Here is a 22,769-nt window from a genome sequence, read left to right on the forward strand (position 1 = left end):
CTTCCAAGAATCCAGAGCACTTCTACATATGTTTTCAAAATTTAAAAAGAAATAGTCATCGTTTCACTATAAAACATCTCTTTTGCCATTTAAGTGTGATATGTCTAAATGGGAATGAGAATAATTCATTTTTAAGCTAATGGTTCCATAAATCACACTGAACTTTGAAATGATCATTTTCAAAGACAATATTTATTCTAACAGTGCCACCAATCTTAGCATTTTTGGTGCACCACTCTATATCCCTGTATCTAATAAATGTTCAATTCCCTAGGAAAAAATTATTATTTTACCATATCCAGATTCACATTTAGTAAATCCATTCATGAACCACATAATGACAAAAATGCATATGATGGTGGTCCTATAAGATTATAATGAAGCTGGAAAATTTTTTATCACCTAGTGACATCACAGCTGCCATGACATCCTAATGCAATATATTATTCGTATGTGTGTGATGATGCTGTAAACAGATATACTGTCCTGCCAATCATATAAAAGTAGAACACACACAATTATGTTCAGAACATACTTGGCAATGACCAATGGGTATGTTACTGGTTTATGTATTTAGTATACTATTATCATTATTTTAGAGTGTGCTCCTTCTATTTGTAAAAAGTTTACTGTAAAATAATATCCTGTGTTATACTGATAGCAGCCTCATATAATACTTAATATCTCATGATTATATAATTTCTCTTGTGTTTGATTTAATTTCATGTGGCTTTTTTTCAGCATGGTGTGTGTGTGTGTGTGTGCGTGTGTGTGTGTGGTTATCTATATATCTACATGGACTATACCCCATATAGCCTATACTATCTAGGTTTGTGTAAGTATATTCTATACTGTTTACACAATGACAAAAATCGAATGACATTTTTTTAGAATGAATTCCCACTGTTTAAACAAGATACATGAATATTCATTGATGATTCAGGCTCCAAAGACATTTTTCTTTCATTACCTCCATTTTGTGAAATATTTTAAGGAATTAAGCATATTTGATCATTTTATTTTTAGTTAGGAGCCAAAATTAATCTGTTGCTCTTACAAATGGGATTTAGGCGTTGAATGAAGAAAATGACAAATGTATTTTTAAAAAATTAGAGATCCACATAATAAAAAGAAATAAATTTATTAAGAAAATGAATGGCCATACTTAAGTACAATTTTTTGTTGTTGTTGTTGTTGTTTAAATGAGAAAAAATGTCAATTGTGCAGAGCAGAAAAAAAGTCAGTTGTCCATTTCCTGCTGAAGCTGGCAAACACCGTGTTTCCTACGGACCCAGTAGCACCACCTAGTGGCACAACAGAGACATAGACCTAGTGAATGAGTCATTTTCTTCATTCAATGCCTAAATCCCATTTGTAAGAGCAACAGATTAATTTTGGCTCCTAACTAAAAATAAAATGATCAAATATGCTTAATTCCTTAAAATATTTCACAAAATGGAGGTAATGAAAGAAAAATGTTATTACTCCACAAAGAGACCTGGAGATAAGCCCAAAGGGGATAAAAATCTTCAATACTTAGAGATGACCTCAGAGACAAGCAGGCTGAGCCTAGACCAGGAGGATTAATGGAGGGAAACAAGGCAAAGCCACACACGCCACCAACCCCCTTTCCATAATCTACTCACACTCTTTCTTGGAGAAACTAAAAGTACTGTAGAAAAATTTAGCCTTGCAGAGGCCCTGAGGGAGAGGACCCTGCCGGATGAGCCTTCTGCGAAGCACACATTCAGCAAACCAAAACAACAGGGAAATGCAGACGGTGGAAATAAAAGACTCCAGGAAGGAGGAAAAGAGCTTCACTTCGTATTATCAGAAGAGAATCTCATGTAAAAAAAAAAATGTATTTTTAAAAAATTAGAGATCCTTTGAAATTTATTAAAGTAGTAACTAAGAAATTCCATGAATTCTGTATATAGAAGAAAATAGATAAAATAGGAGACAGAAGAAAACTAGAAGCTAAGAACAAAACTAAACGGGGAAAAATCTCTGGTCTAATAGGATTTTCAGAAAGAGAAAGCAGAGGTGTTCTGTAATTTCACAATGACTTACCATGGCAAGGCCTTTCCCATTTATTATGAGGGCTATGTGGCAGGCCTCTCAGTAAGGAGACTTGAGTCATTCCATTCTGGGAAATGTTCTTGGAGAGCCTTCCGTGTCAGCAGGAACACAGGACTTTTTTTTTTTTAATTGCTCCCTAATAATTTATTTGTCTATAACTAAATAGCATATTTAACTATCCATTCTACTGATCAGTACTTAGGTGTTCTCTATTTTCTGCCACCATAAACAATGCTATAACAAATACCCTATAATCTTTCTCCTTGCAGATGTTTGAATCATTCTAAGAAATATCACTGAAAATAAGATTTCTGGATGGCAGAATATTAACATTTTTTAATTAAAAATTCAAAGTTTGCCCCTTCTTATGACATGCCAATTTGCATTCCCATCAATAGAGTTCAAAGGGCATTTTTCCATACCTCAGCAATTACTGTTAATAACCCTTTAAATTGTTTTCCAATCTAATAGGTTAAAAAATAACTTCTTATATATTCCTGACTATTATTGAGATTGAATATTGACTATTATTGAGGCTTAATTTTGTGTAGCTTTGTTCATCATGGCCCTAGGAGCAATAATATATATATATATATATATATATATATATATATATATATATATATACATATTACATTATATATTAATTAATATATATTAATATATAATATATTCACACACATACATATGGAAGACTTATAAAATGACATAGTATTTGCATATTGCATATTGCAAACATCTTCCTATGTACTTTAAATCATCTATATTGCTTATAATATTTAATGCTATATAAATGCTATGTGTATAGTTGTTACACTGTATTGTTTAGGGAACTGATCCACATTTGGTTGAATCTGTACATATGGGGCCTGTGGATATCAAGGTTACTACAAGCCCAATGTATAGATGAATTTCAGAGAAGTAACTGCGGCTTTATAGTAGCCCTAGAAAAAACACTCATAGGTAACTTTATAGCCAGAGCATTTACAATGCACTTTGTAAAACCAAGAGCAAGGGAAGAGGGGTGGGGAAAAGAGTGGCTTGAATTTAAGGTATAAGGGATGTCACAGATGTCACAAGGAATGATGATTACATAAACTCACAGCTGTGAAGAGACATAAGTGGATATATCTGGGGGAGTATATCTGGTGATTTTCCTCCAACTGAGACTGGTATGCAGTCAATAGTGTTAATATAGTAAAAGGAGAGAACTGTAACATGTTGACAGAAATGCATGTCTTTAGAATCAGAGAACGCCCAAGAATTTCATATGGACAATGGTCTCACTCTGACTTTTCACTCTTTGACATAGGTGGCATGGAAGTATCCACCAAATATGCTATAAACTAGTGAGAGATGATGGTGGGAATGAAAATGTGTCATGTATTTTTAAACAGTGCCATTTTAATACCCAGTGTGAGATTGAAGTTTTGGTATTTATTCACATGTTAGCATCACTCGTTACGAATTTTTGGATCTTTGAAAGCTTGTAGGTGTATTTTTGAATTTATTGAGACATCGCTATGAATGAGGAAAGGTGGCAGATGGTACGATGATACTTCCTGCTGCAATATTTTTTCCAATTTTCTACCAATTTATTATAAAGAAACCTCCAACAAGCCTTATCTGTCTAAAATCATATCCAAATATGAACAGAGGCTTACCATTTATAGGGTTAATTGAAATAGTGAGGAGGAACGGTAAGGATATTTTGCTTTTAGCTTTTTTAAGTGCCTGTATTATTTTTCTTTTTAAAGGTATGCATTATATTTGTAATTACAGAAAAGGAAGCCAATAAAAGCACCATCTCAAAAGAGCATGCACAGAGGCCTGGCAGGGACAGTGGCAAGGGCCTCGCTGTTCTGGGGCATGAGCAGTGTTCTTCACTACATTTTATACACTATGGTTACCAGTGGGAGACAAGAAAAGAAATGTGAGTCTAGATGTTGACAAGTAAGTCCTCCAATTTCCTCCACACTTTTCCCAGGACTGTGAAGGAAAACTGAAAGGCTAGAAAGATTTTTCAAAGGCTTAATACTTCAGCCTGTAGTTGATGCTCTTGGCCACTGGGTGACGCTGGTGTGTCTCTGCAAGGGAAGCTGGAACTCCACAGGAAGATCCTCCCTGAGTTCGTTGTCACCAGAAAGAAACCTTCCAAAGTCTCCAGAATCTTAGCTGTCTGATATGTCTGATATGCTGCTTTGTCCTCATTTTGGGCGACTTTAGCTCTCTACTTGAAAATTCTCCAATCTCAGTTCCTAGACACAGCTGCAATCTAAAACAGGGAGCTCTGAGCCTGTCTCAGTTCCACTCCTGAGCAGGCCTTGTATTATCACCCCTGTTGTCTCAAATTAATGTGGTTTTATTTTGCTAGGGTTACCATCACCAAGTACTACAGAGAGTGTCTTAAACAACAAAAGTTATTGTCTCACTGTTCGGAGGCTAGAAGTTCCAAATCACAGTGTTGTAGGATCATGCTCTTCCTAAAGGTTCTAGGGAAAGGTCTTTCTTATCTTTCATGGCTTCTAAGCCAGGGCGTTCCTTGGCTTGTAGACACAGCACTCCAGTCTCTGCCTCCATAGCCACAGGGCATGTTTCCTGTGTGTTTCTCGTTTTTCACGTTTTCTCCTCTATGTCTCTTTTTCTCGTATTTGGCATCAGCTATGTTGAATTAAGGATCCACTCTCTGCACTGTGACCTCCTTTTAACTTAACTAATTATATCTGCAAAAATCCTTTTATTAAATAGGTTCACATTCATAGATACCGGAGGTTAGGACTCCAACATGTAAATTCAACCCATAACAAGCAGCTTTAGTCTTCATAGTCCAAAACTAAAAACAACCTAGATATCCTTCAATTGGTGAATGGATAAACAAAATGTGATATTTTTATATCATATAATATTACCCAGAAATATAAACAAATGTATTACTAATACCCACAGAAACATGGATGAATCTTTAATGCATCATGCTAAGTGAAAGAAATCAGACTCAAGGACTACGCTTACCAAACAGTTCAACAACCTCCATGTTCTACATTCTGGAAAAGGAATACCCTATAAGGCTAGTAAACAGATCAGTGCTCACCAGAGCTGGGGGAAAGTTTGACTACAAAGAGGCATGAAGGACTTTAGAGGATTGATTTATTTGCTCAGAATTTTGATTTTGAAGCTAGTTACGTGACTACATGTTTGTGAAACACCATAGAACTATACTCCAGAGATTCTGAATTTCATAAATGTAAATTATAACTTAATAAGCTTAATCTTCCCCCAATAATTCTAGAAATATTGGCTATCCCATCACTATGGTTTGGATATGGTTTGTCCTCCCCAAAACTCAGGTTGAAATTTAATACTAAGATACTAAGAGGTAGGACCAGGTGAAAACTTTAAGGTGTGATTAGGGTTCTGTTAACGAAGAGTTAGTCCTGTCATGTAATGAATGAATTCATGGGTTAAGCGGCTACCTTGAGAGTGGGTTGGCTATTAAAAAAAAAATAACTTGGGTAGGTCTCTCACATGCTCCATCTCTAGCATGTGATACACTGCACCATCGCAGATGCAGTCCCTTGATGCCGGAAGAGAACCTAGAACCAAAATAAACCCATTTTCTTTATAACTTACCCAGACCATGGTATTAGCAACATAAAATGGAATGAGACATCCACATAGGAAAAAAAATATTCCCATCTTACTCAAAAATTAATTCCAAATTGATCACTGACTTAAGGGTAAAAGCTCAAATTACCAAACTTCTAGAAGAAAACATAGGAAATCTGCACTACTTAGAAGAAGCCAGTTTTCTTAGATATGACTTGAAAAGCAGAATCCATAAAAAAAGAAAGAAAAAAATCTGGACTTTAAAAAAACTGTTAAATATTTTCTCTATTAAGAAATAAAAGGTAAATCACAGGTTAGGAAGAAATATTCAGAGCACATATATCTTACAAAGGAGTTAAAACTGGGATACAAAAGAATTCTTATAACTCAATAATAAAAAAAACCAAATGACCCAAAATAAAAATAAGTTAAAGATTTGAACAAGTATTTCAAAAAGTGGATAATAAGCACATAAAAAAGATACTCCATGTAAATAGACATCAGGGAGTTGGAAATTACAATAATTCAGTGAATTAATGTTAGATGCTCATTAGAATATTTAAACTTAAAAGCACTGACAAAACAACTGTTGGCCAGTATGTGGAGAAGCTGAAGCAGTCATCCGTTGCTAAAGGGACTGTAAATGGCAATAACCACTTGGTGACCTACTTGAGAGGTTTTTACAAAGTTAAATATATACTTAATACACGATCTGCTTTTAAGAAATCACTCAAGAGAAATGAAAATATATTTACACAAAGACAGAAACCTCTTCTGGATATTTACCTAGTTACTGGGGTTTCTGGATCATATAATAATAACATTTAACCTTCTGAGGAACTTCTAGACTATTCCCCAAAGTAGATGTGCAATTTTAACATCCCATTAACAAACAATGTATGCAAGTTTTATTTTTTTCCAAAAATCTCAACACTTATTATTCTCCATGGGTTTTGCTGCTGTTTTGTTTTCATTTGCACTTACTACCTATTTGGGAATTGATCATTTGAATATGAGAGATAATCCAGGGATCTGTTCTACCTTCACCGATATGGAAATATTCTTAGGACTAACGGTCTATTTTGCTGTCACTCCCTACCATGAATAAGTATTTTTAAAACATTTGCCTTGCCACTTTTTTTTTTGTTGTCCTTGCCCACATGTGTTTCAGCAAGTTCTACAGTTCAACAATGATTTGCTCTGTATGTTGTTACATTATTTTTTCTTTATTTACACATTCAATTTGTTTGTAATAGTAAAATTCACTTCAGAGGCTCTTCATGTAAACCCCCCTTCCCCTCCCTGTTTCCCTCTCCTCCTCCCTCCCTCCTTCCTTCCTTTTGCCTCACCTTTGGAAGGCTGTGATCCCTCTCTTTCTTGGAGCAACCTAATTCCAATACCATTGGCTTATAAATAAATTAGGCAAATTAAGGTTTTGGAAGCACTCATTGAGTCCTCAGTGGTAAAGGCATCTTGAAGAATACAGAAGACATTATAAATATTGTGCACATGGCGTTGGGAGATTTACCTGATTTAAATATTATATATTATGGTTCTGTTATTTTGTCTTTTTATTTTTTTATTACTTTTTAAGTTAAAGTAGTACCATATTATCCACTGTTCAGACAACAGGGGCAATGAGCTGACATCCTATTGAGGATTCATGGGAGAGCAGGGGTTCCTGCCAGGCCTTCTGTGTTCTCTACTTTCAATGTTCTCCCCCATTGTCTTAGTCTACTTTGTGTTGCTGTGACCAAAATACCCAGTATGAACAACTTAGAGGAGGAAAAGTTTACTTGGGGCTCATCATTTCAGAGATTTCAGTCCATAGATGAACAACTCCATTGCTCTGGTCTCAAGATAAGGCAGCACACATCATGGTGAAAGGGCCCAGAGAGAGCAGCTGCTCAGCTCACAGTGGGATCAAAACGCAGAAAAAGAAGGGGACAGGGGTCTCCGGGAAGAGGCACCCATCCAAGGCCAATTTGCAGCCCATCTCCTCCAACCATGCCTCACCTGCCTACAGTTACCAATCATCCAGTCAGTCCATTTAAACTAGGATAGATTGATTCAGTTACAGCTCTTATTACCTAATCAATTCATCTCTGAATATTCCTATATTAACAGGAACCTTTGGGGGACACTGACATCCAAACCAAACCACACATGCCCTGCTTAAAAGCTCTAACTTCTCATTTCTCTCAGCTGCCAGATTCATTCTTTGGGTGAGGCAAGGAAGGGTTTTTTTTGTGTGTGTGTGTGTGTCTTCTAAAATTTGATTTCCGACCGTTGAAACTACATGGAGGGATAAAACACTCTCTATAAAACTTGAAAGGAGTGATAGAAAACATGGAAAAAATATTATAATGCCTAATTATGTTAGTTAACTTTTTTTGCTGATTGGGCAAAATACCCGAGAGATCAATATATAAGGATGAAAAGTTTATTTGGCTTGTGGTTTTACTCTGTGGCCAGTGGTCCTGTTAGTTTGGGCCTATGGCAAGGCAGGATATCATGAATGTGGCACAGGAAAGCTGCTTACCTCATGGCATCTGGGAAGCAAAAGGAGAGAGAGGAAGGTATGGGATTCCAAAATCCCCTTAAAGGCCATGCCCCCAGTGACCTAACTTCCTTCCACTAGGGCCCACCTCCAAAAGGTTCCAATAGTGCCACAGGCTGATGACCAAGCCTTTAGCATATGGGTCTTTGGAGGAGCATTTAAGATCCAAACCATTACACTAATGGATGTTATCATTAGGACAGACAGCAAGTGCTACAAGGCACAGAGGAGATTTCATGCTGCTTGAGAGGTCTGGCATTTAGTTGAACAGAAGTGATGTTTTAGAGCAGCCTTCAAGGATAAGTAGAATTTCATCTTTTAGAGAAAAAGAACACAGCTTCCAAGGCAAGGAACCAGAGCAAAAGTTCCTTGAGACTGTTTATGGTTTTATGGGACAAAAATGCAGGAAGGATCTAAGAAGCACTGTAGGCTGAAGCCAGAGCTGAAGAGTTTTGATTGTTCCTGTCTTTGACAGTGTTATAATTTGGTTTGAGGTGTCCCCACAAAAGCTGTAAATGCAGGAAATGTTCAGAGATGAAACCATTAGATTATGAAACTATAACCTAATCAGCACATTGATCCATTTGATGGATTAGTAATTTGAAGGGGTTACTGGGTGGTAACTGTAGGCAGGTGTGGCATAGCCACAGAAAGTGGATCACCAGGGGCGAACTCCTAATATGAACCTTTCTCTTTCTCTCTGCTTCCTGGCTGCCAGAGCTGATAGCTTTATTCTACGATGACCTTCTGCCATGATGTTCTGTCTTACCTTGGACCTACAGCAATAGAGACAGCTGACCATTGACCGAACCTCTTGAACTGTGAGCCCAAAATAAACTTCTTCCACTAAATTGTGCTTGTCAGGTATTTTGGTCACAGCCACAAAAAGCTGACTAACACAGTCAGGGAACATCAAAGATTTCTAAGCAGACAATGGATGATTGAAACAGTGTTATAGAGAGATTATTTTTGCGGAGACAAGAGAGGTAAATGATGGGGGAAGAGGATGCCAGAATAATTCAGGGAAGAGGAGATGGTCTAAAAAGTAGTAAATAAGTAGTCTTCTAATAATTCTGCTCATGGGTTCCCTAAAACAAGTTTTTGAAACTATGTTCTTCCTTGCATATTTTTACATTGAAGTATATAATGGCAAAACATGTCATTTTCAGCTTATTTTAACAATTGATATTTTAAAACAAAATTCTATAAAGCTATTTTTAAAGCATATCTGATGGAATAAATGTAATAGTAATTTGTTTCTTACCAATATCCATGTTTTATAAAATTTACAATGTCTTTTTTAATCCTTTCTTTTTATCTTTTAACTTACATTCCTATTCCACTCCTCCTCCAAGAATGTCATGGTCATATGTTTTACATTTTAAAGTCTATTAATGTTCATGATGTGTTTCTTTGTGACAGAAGTGTGTGTGTGTGTGTGTGTGCGTGCGCGCACATATATATATATTATTTGTATTTTATAATTTTTTTCCATTTCCCGGACAGTATCTTAAATCATTAATTTTTTTCTTCTGGACTGAGTTCTCATTGCAAATATAGGTAACATACAATTGATCAAAATTCCATAAATATATTATAAATTTTGACAATTTAGATCTAAAAGGTAAAAATTTATTGAGAACGAGCCTACTAATGAATTCAGTGGAAATATTTTTCAAATTAATTCACATATACGATAAAAATTAGTTATTGATTGATTTTTGGAATGATACAGGGTTCACTAGTGATTATATTCTTTCATTTTTAAAGACTTAAGCATTAAGAACATTGATAAATAGTTCAAGTATAAGAATACTATGAATATGCAGAAATCAAAGAGTTTTGATACAACAATGTCATTTAATTATTGGTGTTTTTTCTGAGTTACATGCCTCAAATCACACTATTATATCATCAAATATAATTTTAAACAATCCATGAGCTGACAACTCAGGCCTCTTTCAATTTTTTGGAAAGCACAGAATTGGCAACTACCTGACTTGCAAAGATTTTTAAAAATCTATTTCTTAGATCTTTTCACTCTCTCAACATCAACCACAACATTTTAGATTAGTCCTTTATGAGTTGGTTATAAAGTTTCACAAGATGGGGAATAGGTGAGACACGGATACTTCCCTTGAAAAGTGAGAAAAGGGCTGTTTTAAGGGTGGGGGCCCTTAATTACCCATTCCTTCATCACAGGTGAATTCTTGGTCAGTTCAATTTTAGGGAAAATTACACATGAAAGTCAAAGTTGTTGAGAGCCACAACCAAGTCAGGATGGCACCTGGCATTTTGCCAGAAGGAGTGGTTGAGAAGTAACCAGCGAGCCATTAAGATGATGATAATTAATTTAAGCTGTGTATAATTATTAAGATAATGACTGATTGCTGTAACTGGATGATGCTAAATTGAAACAAGCTGTGTATTCAGTTGTGTATATAAACCTCTGCTGTCCAGCAATAAGGCGGCTCCTGCTACCTCGGTGCCCGCTACTTTTGAGTTCCCGTGGAGTTCCCGTTGGTTCTCGCGGAGTTTCCGTGGAGTTCTGGAGTGTTCCCGTTGGATTCGGACAATAAAGTAGTTCCTGTTTGAACCTACAAGTGGCTCGTGACCTCCCGGTTATTTTTGTGCCCAGCCAGACTGGGCACAAAGTAATGAAAATGGATTTCCTTAAAATTATCCATGCCCACCTACTTCTTGAAAAGCTTTGCATGCCTCCAGGGTACACTTGCCCCAATTTGTAGACCATGTAACTAAATTAAGGGTAGGAAATAGATGATGATGAGAAGGGAAAAGGCAAGAGATGTAAAAAGAAATTGACATGATGGTGATAAAATGAGGGCAAATGGTAAACATAACTTCAGAATTTCTAGGGTAGAGGGGATACCATTAATCTGGGAAAGGGAACACATTTTGAGCCCATTTTAAGTTTAAGGGATCTCTGGAGCATTCAGTTGGGCCTATTTAGAAGATGAATATGTGACTCTGATCTTTAGGAAAAAGCTCTGAATTTCATATATATATATGAAATCCTGACATTTTGATTTTAATGAAAGCCATGGATATGGTTGAGTCCCCCAAAGAGAACATTAAAAGTGGGAAGAATTTTTTAAGCATCTTCTTCCCCACCACTTTGAGAATCTATTTCTAATTTATACCTTTGATTTTCCCTGAGTTCCAACCACAGGGTTTAGGAAATGTGAATGAATAAATATCACCTGCATAACTAGTAAAGGAGGGTGAAGGATAATTGCTATGCCTTATGCAAGCACATACATTCAGACTCCCTCCTTAAGAATCAGAGGACCTGGATATAATTCTTGATCGCTAATAGCAGCTGATAGCTTCTAGAACCAAGGGAAAGGGCAGAGGAACTTGATTTAATCTACTTAATTGCTTTTATTTTTATGGCCAGAGTGAAAGAACCTCCTTGTCCAGTTACACTGGGAAGATACACAGTGGAAATTTTCCCAAGATCCCTTTCTAAGGATTTATGTCTCAGCAGCTCTAAACAATCTCACTTTAACCCAGGAAACTGCTACCATCTTTTATTTTAAATTTTCTCTTGCAAATTAGCACCACCTTCTTTTTTCTATTAGGTTTAATGGTTTGAAATCTCAGGCTCATCTTTGAATTCTTATTTCCTTTTACCTCTTACATATCTCAGTCAATTGGGAAGTCCATTGGGTTCTATTTTAGTGCAGTCTCTTGAACTAGAGATTAATTTTTCATTACCATTGCCACTTGTTTGTTTTTCTTAGATCCTGAACATAACTTAAAAGGGACTAAGTTTCTCAGTTTACAAATTCAGGTGTACAAAGAAGTGTACTTTTTCTGCTGGGCACAATGGCACATGCCTGTAATCCCAGAGGCTTGGGAGGCTAAGGCAGGAGGATCATGAATTTAAAGCCAGCCTCAGCCAAAGCAAGGTACTAAGCAATTCAGTGAGACCCTGTCTCTAAATAAAATACAAAATAGGGCTGGGGATTGTGGTTCAATGCCCCTGAGTTCAATCCATCCCCCTCCCAGAAAAAAAAAGCGTACTTCATTTTCTTTAAATAAAGCAAATTCTAACTATGGACATACACTCTGATAAGATGGAATAAGAATTGATAAGAATTCAACCTTTTTTTTTTAGTTGTATCTTCATTTATTTTTATGTGGTGCTAAGGATCAAACCCAGTGCCTCACATATGCGAAGCAGGTGCTTTACCACTGAGCTACAGCCCCAGCCCCTCAACCATTATCATTTTTAATAGTGTATTCTTGCCCACAACAAAATTATACAAATATCCTAGGCTTTAAAAGTCAAAAGTATTGGGGGCTGCAAGTGCATTCGGTGGTAGAACATTTGCCTCCCATGCATCAGGACCTGGGTTTGATTCCCAGCACTGAAAAATAAATAAATTAAAAATAAAAATAAAATCCAAAGTATTTGACTATGAGTGATTAGTCATCATCCCAACATATAAGTCTCTTGCAGGTCTGGGGACTCCACTGCTTTTACACCATTCTTTAGGCACAAGGAATCTGTGGCAATCTAGAATACTATAACTGAGGGTCCCTAACTCCCTAGTTGCATCAGAAAGTTACCTCCCCACCAAGATCTAATGCTATTGAGAAGAATAAGGGTTCCCCCCATTGTTATGGTTTAAATGTGGGGTGTCTCCCAAAGCTCCTGTGTGAGACAATGCAAGAGGATTTAGAGGTAAGATGATTGGGTTAAGAGAGCCTTAACCAGTGCACTAATCCTCCAACAGGGATTAATTGGGTGTTAACTATAGGCAGGTAGAGTGTGGCTGCAGGAGGTAGATCCCTGGGGACATGCCTTTGGGGTATATATTTTGTCTTTGTTGAACAGAGCTTGCTCTCTGTTTCCCTGTTGTGATATCCTAAGTCGATTTCCTCTGCCACATTCTTCTGTTATGATGCTCTGCAACATCTCATGGCCTGGAAAGGAGTTGGCCATATATGAACTAAAACCTCTGAAACTGAGAGCCCAAAGATAAACCTTTCCTCCTTTAATGGTTCTTTTATAAAAATATTTATTTTTTAGTTATAGTTGTGCACAATATCTTTATTTTATTTATTTATTTTTATGTGGTGTTGAGGATCGAACCCAGGGCCTCGCACATGCTAGGCAAGCGCTCTGCCGCTGAGCCACAACCCCAGCACGGCCCCCCTCCCCCCCCGCCACACACCAATTGTTCTTGTCAGGTCTTTTAGTCACAGCAGTGAAAAAGCTGACTAAAATACCCAATTTTCTCTAAAGAGTCACAAACCTCAATATCAGACATCTTTTCTGTTAATGACATTGCTTCTCTTCTCATCTTCCTAGAACTTCACGTAAACCCTTCAATGGTTCAGATTTTAACCAGAGACAAGACTAGCACTGAACTTCAGGCTACTTCTGCTTTATGCCAGGCCACCACCTCCCTTGAAGCCAGAAATGTAAAACCGAGTTACCTACTAGATGTACTCTGAATAGCTGTGGGTATATAAAGAGAATACAAACATTCCAATATATTCTTCATATATCTAATTGTGTAAAAATTTAGCTATATAACTACATATAAACAAAGTTTATCCAACATAAGATCATTCATGTGGCACAAGTAATTAATTCAGCTGTATGCTCTAATTTTGAGCAAGGCAATGGTGTTAGATATTGCTATTTTACATCCTGAATATAAATTTCTAAGACAGCAAGTGCTGTTTCTGAGATATAAATGAAAAGCAAACCTGAATTCCAGCCTCAAAATTTTCCACTCCTCTTTATTCAACTCATAGACAAAGCTATTTCATCTGCAAGTACTTTAATAATTGCTGCAGGCTAAAGATTTGTGGCTAACCCCTGCAAGCAATGACAATTCCCACATACATCTTGTAAACAAGGTTGTGACTGTATTATGTAATAGCTATTGAAACTTGTCTGGCTTTCTTGTTTCCTGTTCTTTTAGGATAAATTCTTAATTTATCCAGTGAATTCAAGAGAGAGCAGAGTGTCATTAGGCAATGTCAGGTCAGCAGGTATTTATTTATTTCACGTAGAAGTCTTTTGTAAATCCCAAGTTGCAAAGCACAGAACTTTCTCCACTTATGCATTTCCATATTCCCTTCCCTCCCAGAGCATACTTGTTTAATGATTCAAGAGAACTCCCTCTTGAGAGCTTCCTTGCTATAATTTATAGTAATAATGGCTATCTCTCATTTGAGTATGTACTATTCTGCTGGATATTTATATATGTTGTTTTCAATTCCCACTTTGAAGAACAGAAAGTTGAGGCTCATATACACTAAGAGGCCCACCTAAGCCCAAACAGCTAGTTAGTAAGGCAGCCAGGACTTAAACCTCATTGTTTCATGCTCTCATCAAGTGGTATCCTAAGAAATATAGCTACTTCAAGTAAAAACATACTGTAGTAGTCGAGATGCCATCCTATGACTCAGTTCACTTTATTTTCTACTTTGTCTATTACAAAACACTTTAAAACTTTAAGAAGATTATATTTTTAATTGTTATATTAGGTTTTCATATCAGCCTCTCTTTACATTTCATATTACTGAACAGTGAAAGGATGGTACCTAACACACTGAAGGTATTTTTAAAGGTATATGCCTACTCGATAATTCTTTGCCACTTTATTGCTTCCAATTCTAAGCCATCAGGTTTTTATGTATCTCAAATATAACAACATTTACCAATGTAATCACAATGCATAAAAGCATAGTTAGTCACAATCTCAGATGCTAAAACCCAAGTGTAATATGGTTATAAATTGAGTAGATTAGCTTTAGATAGCTGGCTTTCCGTGCAGGAAAGACATATAGAATTTCTAAAGAAAAGTAAATTCTGATCAATCTTACCAATTTCATTTTTTAGTATCTTCTAATCTTTAATTATATGGTAATACAACATGGTAATCATGGTATAACTACAATTCTGAATTATGTATTTCCACATATTAGTCTCTGTAGTTATTTTATTGATTAATTCATTTATTTTATATCAGGGATGCTTTACCACTAAGCTACATCCCCAGTCCTTTTTTATTTTTTTTTCTTATTTATTATTTTGAGCCACGGTCTCACCAAGTTGTTTAGAGCCTTATTAAGTTGCTTAGGATGCCCTCAAACTTGCAATCCTCCTGTCTCAGCCTCTCAAGTTGCTGGGATTACAGGAGTGTGCCACCATATCCAGCTAGTCTCTAGTTTATTTTAAATTATTAAATAATACTCATTTGAGTTTTTGCCACCTATAGGAGGCATTGGTAGTTTCTAAGTTTTTGCTATTCTAGAGATATTGGAGAAAAATGTAGTATCTATTGTGATACATGTGGATTTTAATTATTTCCTCAAGTTAATTTCTCCAAAATTGGATTGGGTCAGAAAGTATAAACATTTTAATGACCTTGATACATTTATACAATATTACTTTCTAAAAATATCGTTTTCAATGCATGCTGCTCCCCAAAATATAGTCTTGAACCTGATTTGAATATCTTACAATCTCAATAAGGTACTTAAAAATATGTTCTAATTCAATACCTGTTAAATGCACCCTCACATGTAAAGCCTGCTATGCTAGGGAGTTGTCAAGCATTTCTGAACACTTCATCACAAATCTTCTATACTTCTTGACACGGCAGGATGGTAGAGAAAGACTGCCTAGGTTTGAAGCCATACCAACACATAGCAGCTATGTAATCCTTTGACAAATTACTTAACTAATATTTGTTTCCTCATCTATATAAGGAGAATACCTTATTCACAGGATTTTCTGAGGGTTAAATGTGATTCGGTCACATTTTAAAGTTAAGCATATATTCTTTTAAAGACTATGTTTTTTCAAAATCCAAAAATGTGAAAGAAAAAAAAAAAAAAACCCTCGGGGGTGGGGGGACTTTAAGGAGATTTAATTTTGGTGAAGAGCCAAAATCCATTTAGAGGCAGTTCTACAAGAGAGCTCATTTATTAGGCTGCATCCTAAATGTCTATAAAAAATGTTTAATCATTTTAAAATGTTGACCTTTAAACATTGGCTTAGGAAGAAAAAAATGTGTCCTTAAATTAATTTCTTCGAGTCTGTCATTTCATTGCTGATCAAAGCCAGAAAACTGAATTATGACTATTTTGTTTGTACTCAGTTTAATTGTGTTTTTTTGGACTTATTTTCCTAGGCATGGATAAATTTGGTCCCTTGGAATGCATACAGAATACTTTATTAGTCTTGACTCTAGAAAATGACCACTCCTTAAGAAAACTCTATTAGATAAATATTAAAACTTTGAATCTATCATTCATGTCTCAATTTCTCTCTTTCAATTTTTACTCTTTTGAACACTCTGCATTGTGTTTTGTCTGGAAAGGCCCCCAACTTAATCCTCTTCCTCATTCTTTACCCGTCTTCATTCTTCTATGTAGTTGTCTATAGACTCTATCTTCTTAATTCATTGATTCAACGAACATTTATTGAAGTTTTCTAATGGTTACCAGGACACTCTTCATTTTTAAGATCTTTTGGGGGATTGCAACATCCTCAAATCTAAGGATATTGAGTTTGTTGTTTTACTCATTTTCCCCAAATTTCTAGGATTTCTTTGTATACTCATCTTTGTTGTTTGGGATCAAGCATTTAGGATTGATGGTTCAGTGAAAGGTAGCCTACCTATGTTGATCGTGGAAAACACTAGAACACATTGCCAGTTTAGAAGTAGGCCAGTGGCTTTTCTGTGCCTGAGGGCTCCCCATTCTACTAGAATCTGAAGCTATGGAAAGTATTATGGACCTTCTCTGGCCCAAGGCCTACATCCAATACTTTGGCCTGAGAACAATTGCTGTTGTTGTCTATTGCCCGGTTCAAGTGGGGCAAACAGCCAAATGATCCAGCTGTTTCAAGCATAGCCTTCCCAGGGGAATTTGCCAAGACCCTTTCCTAGCTTGGGGCTTCCCTCTAGTTACTCCTATTTGACCAGTAGTCCTCCATTGCTGCAAAGTTATGTATCAGATTGTAAGTATATATCTCAGATGGTCCTTAAATTCACTGGTGAGTTGATGAGATTTTGGTTTCATAATGTCACTATGTTTCATTTTCTTTAATTTAGGAAAGAGGAGGAGATGAAAGTATTTGTGCAGTCCTACCATCTTAATCTCTTTTCTTAATTGGCACTTATCCCAATTATGTTTAGCAGTTAACCAATGACTACTTAAATCCTAAATCTGTCTGAACTACTAAACTGTCATAATACTCCAAAGAGCTTGGTTGGTGTATTTATTTAAATTACCCCCATCAGTACATAGCAAAGTATGTGAAGATGCTATGGAGTTCAAGAGTTCTCCTACCTGAGTTGGACCTTGAAGAACAGGAAGAACTGGACATGCAGACAGGTGTATAAAGAGCGACAGCTAGCTACTTTGGCTTGAAATGTTGAATTCATGACATAACTTAGGCACCTAAAGTGATAAGGGAAAAAATCTTTGATTCTTTTGCTCTTTTCCCCATGAAAGATGCAGTGGGAAAAAAATTATCATGGTCTAAAAAAAATCTAGAGTAATTGTCAGAGATCATTTGTCACAAAATTAGGATCAAATAATAAATAAGGCCCACAAATTTCTATTGGTATGTGTAAAAACGTGTACATATATGGAAATCATTAAATGCCCCTTTGAGTGTCCATTATATACTAAAAATGTGGATTTGACACCCAGGTAATTCCTTTTGCATTTGATATATTTTGAGAAATATATAGATAAAATCTTCATTTATACTAACAAATCCCTTATCACGCATTTTTGTAAATATAAGAAAGTTGAATATTTCAAAAACTACTGATGTTTCAGGGAATAGCTCATTCCTTAGAACAGAGTCCTAATTGGCATAATTGTGAGTGTGAAGGTGGTCTTCTAGAGAGTCATGTCTTCACTATTTTTTATAAAAATACTGAATATTAAAAGATGACTTACTTATACTTGGAAAATCTTGGCTGGGGAACTGAGGGCAGAAGTAGTCAAGTCTAATACACAGGAGTCTCAAGTGGGGTAGCATTAAGAAAGAATTTTATCTAAAGGGACATGGATTTCTTAAAAGATTAAAACTGTTTTAAATGATGGCTCTAGGATCTCAGAAGCCTCAAGATACTTCATTCTTTGCTTAAAAAAGTAAACAAAGCATTTTGAAAACCACAGCTCATGTTTTAACATAAAACAGTAAGCAAAACCCATTTGTTCTTTACTATATATAGTTTGGTTCCTCTACTGATCTTTTTTTTTTTTTTTTGACACTGATCTAATATTTAAGAGAAAAACTATTATGAATTAAGCTTTTATTCAAAATTAAATAAGCAAAAGCAAAAATTTTAAGAAACTTTTACAAATTACTTACATAAAAGAAAGTTAATAGGGACAGTCACAAGTTTGCAACAAATAATTACAAAAGTATCTAGGGCAGCATGAATAGAAACCATGTCACAGCATGGTGACCTAACTGTGGTATGAATAAGGCATAACTAACATTCGCACCAAGACCAGAATTAAAAACAAAACAAACTTTTAAAAGCTTAGTTCTACATTAAGCTTCTTCTCTCTCCTCAGATCCTTAATGGGTTTATACTACGTAACTTTTTAAACAAACACATCATGTCAAACTATAAATTACATAGATGGGCAGTTAATGTGAATAGCCCCCTAAAATGTACAAACTAACTGGTACTGAATTGAGTTCTCCATTTACCTTTATGTACAATTAAATGTAAACGATATTTTCACAGTTTTAAGTATTTTATGAATAGATGCACAGTACCATGTCAGGTTTGCAATTGTTCCTGAAAACTGGCTCTAGGTTCTGCATCCAATGCCTGTCGGTCACTGGGATGCAAGTTATTTACATAAATAAGAAAGAAACTGTGTCATAGTTACTGGTCAAGACAGTTCAGTAAGAGCAGTATTTCCAACAAAGAATGATACTCAGTACCATATTTTACATACTTGTGCAAATATAAGCATTAGGACAAATAAATCTGAGGCAAATTCAATTTGCAAAAACTTCTATCGCTATTGTTGTAAACTTGGGCAATAAATGACCCTCGGCAAATTCTGCTCTCTATGGCTTTTTTTTTTTTTTCCTTTTAAAATTTTAAAGCCAGAGAAAATACACACATACTGCTCACACAGGCGCACCCATTCACACATACACACATACATACTACATACATACACAGAGTTCTTAATTCATTTTAGAATATGGTACATAGTGCAACTTCATCACAATGTAGAGGTTTAACACACATTCAGTGCGTGTTTTTCTGTGCAAGTTCTTAGTGGTCTAAATCCTAGTTGAAGGTATTCATTTGAAAATCCAAGATTCAGGAGGTTGAAGGAAAAAAAAAAGTTTCATTACATTTCTTAGACCAGCACTGGATGTGCAAAGGCAGCGGACAATCTAGCTGTTCACACAGCCAGATTAGGATTACGTTAAAGTAAGATCCAAGCAGTTAGTTATTTAGATTGGTCTCTAGAAAAATAGGTCAGTATATGCTGTATCTTTGTCAGCCGTTCTTCCAAAGACTTCATTGACAAGACTGACAACTGATATCGAGGATCTACAGGAAGAACTGCAAGAAGCCACCAACACCATGCAGGTCCATTAGGGGTTGCCTGAAATTAATAAACAGTTAATAGTATTAATAAAACAAGTATTTATGCAATAATAACTAAAAACCTACTACTGACTGAACACTTCAATATGTGTGAGGTGCCATCTTGCATTCCATTAATAATCATAATGGCAGGATACCATTTTAAGCCTAAATAAATGGGGAAACTAAAGCTTGGAAACATAATTCCATTGTCCAAGATCTCTTAGCTTGTATGATGCACAGCAAATATTTCAATTCAGATCTGGCTCCACAGCCAGCCCTCTTTCCTCTGGATGACACTGCCTTAAGGCATGGTTTCTCCAACTCAGGCTATTGATATTTGGGGCCAGATAATCCTTTGTAGTGTGAGGCTGTGCACTGTAGTACTAGCAGCATCTATGACCTCTATTCACTAAATGCCAACAGCACATCTGCAGTTATGATATCTAAAAATGCCTCCAGATAGTGTCAAATGTCCCATGGGAGAAAAACTAGTCCTAGTTAACTGTTTCCTTAAAATACATATTTAAAGCATTAAAAAGTTAATTGATATTTAAAATTTTCTTTTTATTATGGAATCCTAAAAAAGATATAAGAAAAAAAAATCTTGGCTTCCAGTTTAGTTTGAAAAAGAAACATATCTCCACAAAGAAGTCCCTCTATGTTTCAAGGGCTAACCAGTGGCTACCAAAAGAACTAGGAATTTACATAAAAGGATTCGTAAGCCTCTTACTGCACATAATTGCTTTACATTGGACCTGAAATGTGAAGTTTCAGAATGACAAAAGGAACTGCCAGAGTGTTGATCTCAGTAAGCTTCTTTTAGAACCAAGTTAGATTTCTATATTTTGTAATGCCTGTTCTCAATCCAGCCTCACCAGTAGCTCCTTCTGCTTTTCAACATCAAAAACTACATTTCCCAGAATTTCCTCCTCCATTTCACTCCAGGTTAGAGGCACTCTTGGGAGATGTGGAAATTGGAAAAGAGGTTGTTCTTCTCTGGAGACTGCTACAAAGTGAGGGCAGCAGCTTTACAGAGAATTCTTGAAAACTACTGGCTCCACTGCTGTAGAAATACTGGTAGGGCCTATAATTCCTAAAAATTATAACAGCTTCCCCACAGTTTATTCAGAAGCACCCTGCTTCACTGTTGCAGGTGATCTATGGCAACAGATTCCCTGACCTCTAATGGAAACACCCCTGACCTTTGCTCTATCAGCTCTCCAACTATTGTATATACTTTATGTTTTATAGTAAACCCTTCATTCCTGGAATATGCAAAATGGCTGCTTCTGTTTTCCTGACTAAATCCTGGTTCATACTATTATTAACAGAAAGGACTGAAGATAAATGAGCAGGGTGGTGAAGATGATAAGAAAGCAATGATGAATTTTTATTTAAGTTTTTTTTTTCCCCCCAAGATTTAAAATTTACTTGTTCAGTTTTGTTTTTATTAGAGCCCATTTTGGTCACATTTAATTAGATTCAAGCAGCCAGGATAAAACAAACACATGGCAACTGATAATATGCTAGACAGAAAAGGAGTACTATTCTCAATTTGGAGGTGGCCTGATGTTGAAATTTCAAGTACAGGTGAAGGATTCAATTGGGATTCAGATAGACTTAGACCAACCCTTGAAAAAGTGAATGTGAAGCAGTATGAATCACTGTAGATTCTCCATCTTTGTATAACTGTTTACAGTCATTCCTTTATGTAATCTATCACACTTCATTCAATTCAAAATGTTTGTACCTAAAAGTTGGCATTTGATGAGTCTATAATCAGATTTCCCAGGAGAGGAACCCTTCTTATATGCCTCCTGCAGTACCTACTACACAGATCTGCACACAAGTGCCTGATACACATTAATTAGATTAAGCATACATGTAAACTCCAAGTACCTGAATAAGACCTTAAGAATAATAGCTTCATGAACAGTGAAATATTAAACAAATGGACAAAAATGGATTAAAATAGTGGGTAAGATGTTGGGAATAAAAGAAGAGGTAAGAAAGGATTTTTAACAAGTACAGAAAATTGTACAACTCTTCAGTGTCAAAGAATAAGAGTAACAGCTGATGAGCTCAAAGACACAGCTATCTTGTAGTCACAGTTTAAGGGCGGATAATGTCCCATTTTAAATTCCTTATGCCTCCTTTTGAAAATCTTCAGGTATTTACTTTCTCCTTCTCTGCCACTTCCTCCCACAGGCATTTTATCTGATAACTATTTTCAATCCTCTGCTCCTCTGCTATGTAAATCATAGTAAATACCCCTGCTTTGAAGAATGTAGTCAATTCTAAAGATGAGTGGGGGAGGGTAAAAAATGCTATTTAAAAAAAGAGAAAATGAAAAGCTATTAATTTTTGTTTATTAAAAAAGGTGAGACTTTTGGAAGCAATATCAAAGCCATCATACCTGAAGGTTTTCCTCCCTCTCAGGCATTGATCCAAAGTGCTGAAGAATCTGACTTCGAAATCTATCTCTTAAATTCTGAAACCAGCTGCAGGCTCGAGAGTATACCAAATCATGAAGCTCTCTGAGACTCTTGATCTCATCTTCATTTTCAACCTAGAAAGAATGGTCAGTAAGTTACCTGTGTCTCATCTCCCTGTCCACATCACCAAACTAACAGAAATGCAAAACAGTATCAGAAAACAAGGAGTACTTACCTTAGTGCTAAGATTACCCGAATATTGGTCTTTAGCTATAATATAATATATTTCTGCCTCACATAGTGCTAAAGGGACAGACTAAAGAAAGACAGCAAAGCCTGACTTCCATCTAGCCTTGCTAAGCCCTACAGATAGTTCCCTGTCTGTAAGGTTGGGAGTAAGTTCTGGCTCAAAGGTCTACAGAAAAATAGGGGTCAGAATGCAGAACACAT

The 22,769-nt window shown here is 36.0% G+C and overlaps 1 protein-coding gene across 2 annotated transcripts in view; it reads right to left on the bottom strand.

Moving 5' to 3' along the window:
• Positions 1 to 18,553: 18,553 nt before the first annotated feature.
• The window catches only part of Lonrf1 (LON peptidase N-terminal domain and ring finger 1), a 33,095-nt gene continuing 28,879 nt past the window's right edge, over positions 18,554 to 22,769 (bottom strand). For both annotated transcript variants that reach the window (XM_027954717.3, XM_027954718.3), the window contains exons 11-12: positions 22,301 to 22,453; positions 18,554 to 19,900 (exon numbers count right to left, since the gene is read on the bottom strand). In XM_027954717.3, coding sequence (XP_027810518.1) covers positions 19,742 to 19,900; positions 22,301 to 22,453 — 312 coding nt within the window. In that variant the 3' untranslated portion in view covers positions 18,554 to 19,741. The remainder of the gene's footprint in view (positions 19,901 to 22,300; positions 22,454 to 22,769) is intronic.

Source organism: Marmota flaviventris, chromosome 3 (genome assembly GCF_047511675.1).
Source record: "Marmota flaviventris isolate mMarFla1 chromosome 3, mMarFla1.hap1, whole genome shotgun sequence".
NCBI classification, from domain to species: domain Eukaryota; kingdom Metazoa; phylum Chordata; class Mammalia; order Rodentia; family Sciuridae; genus Marmota; species Marmota flaviventris.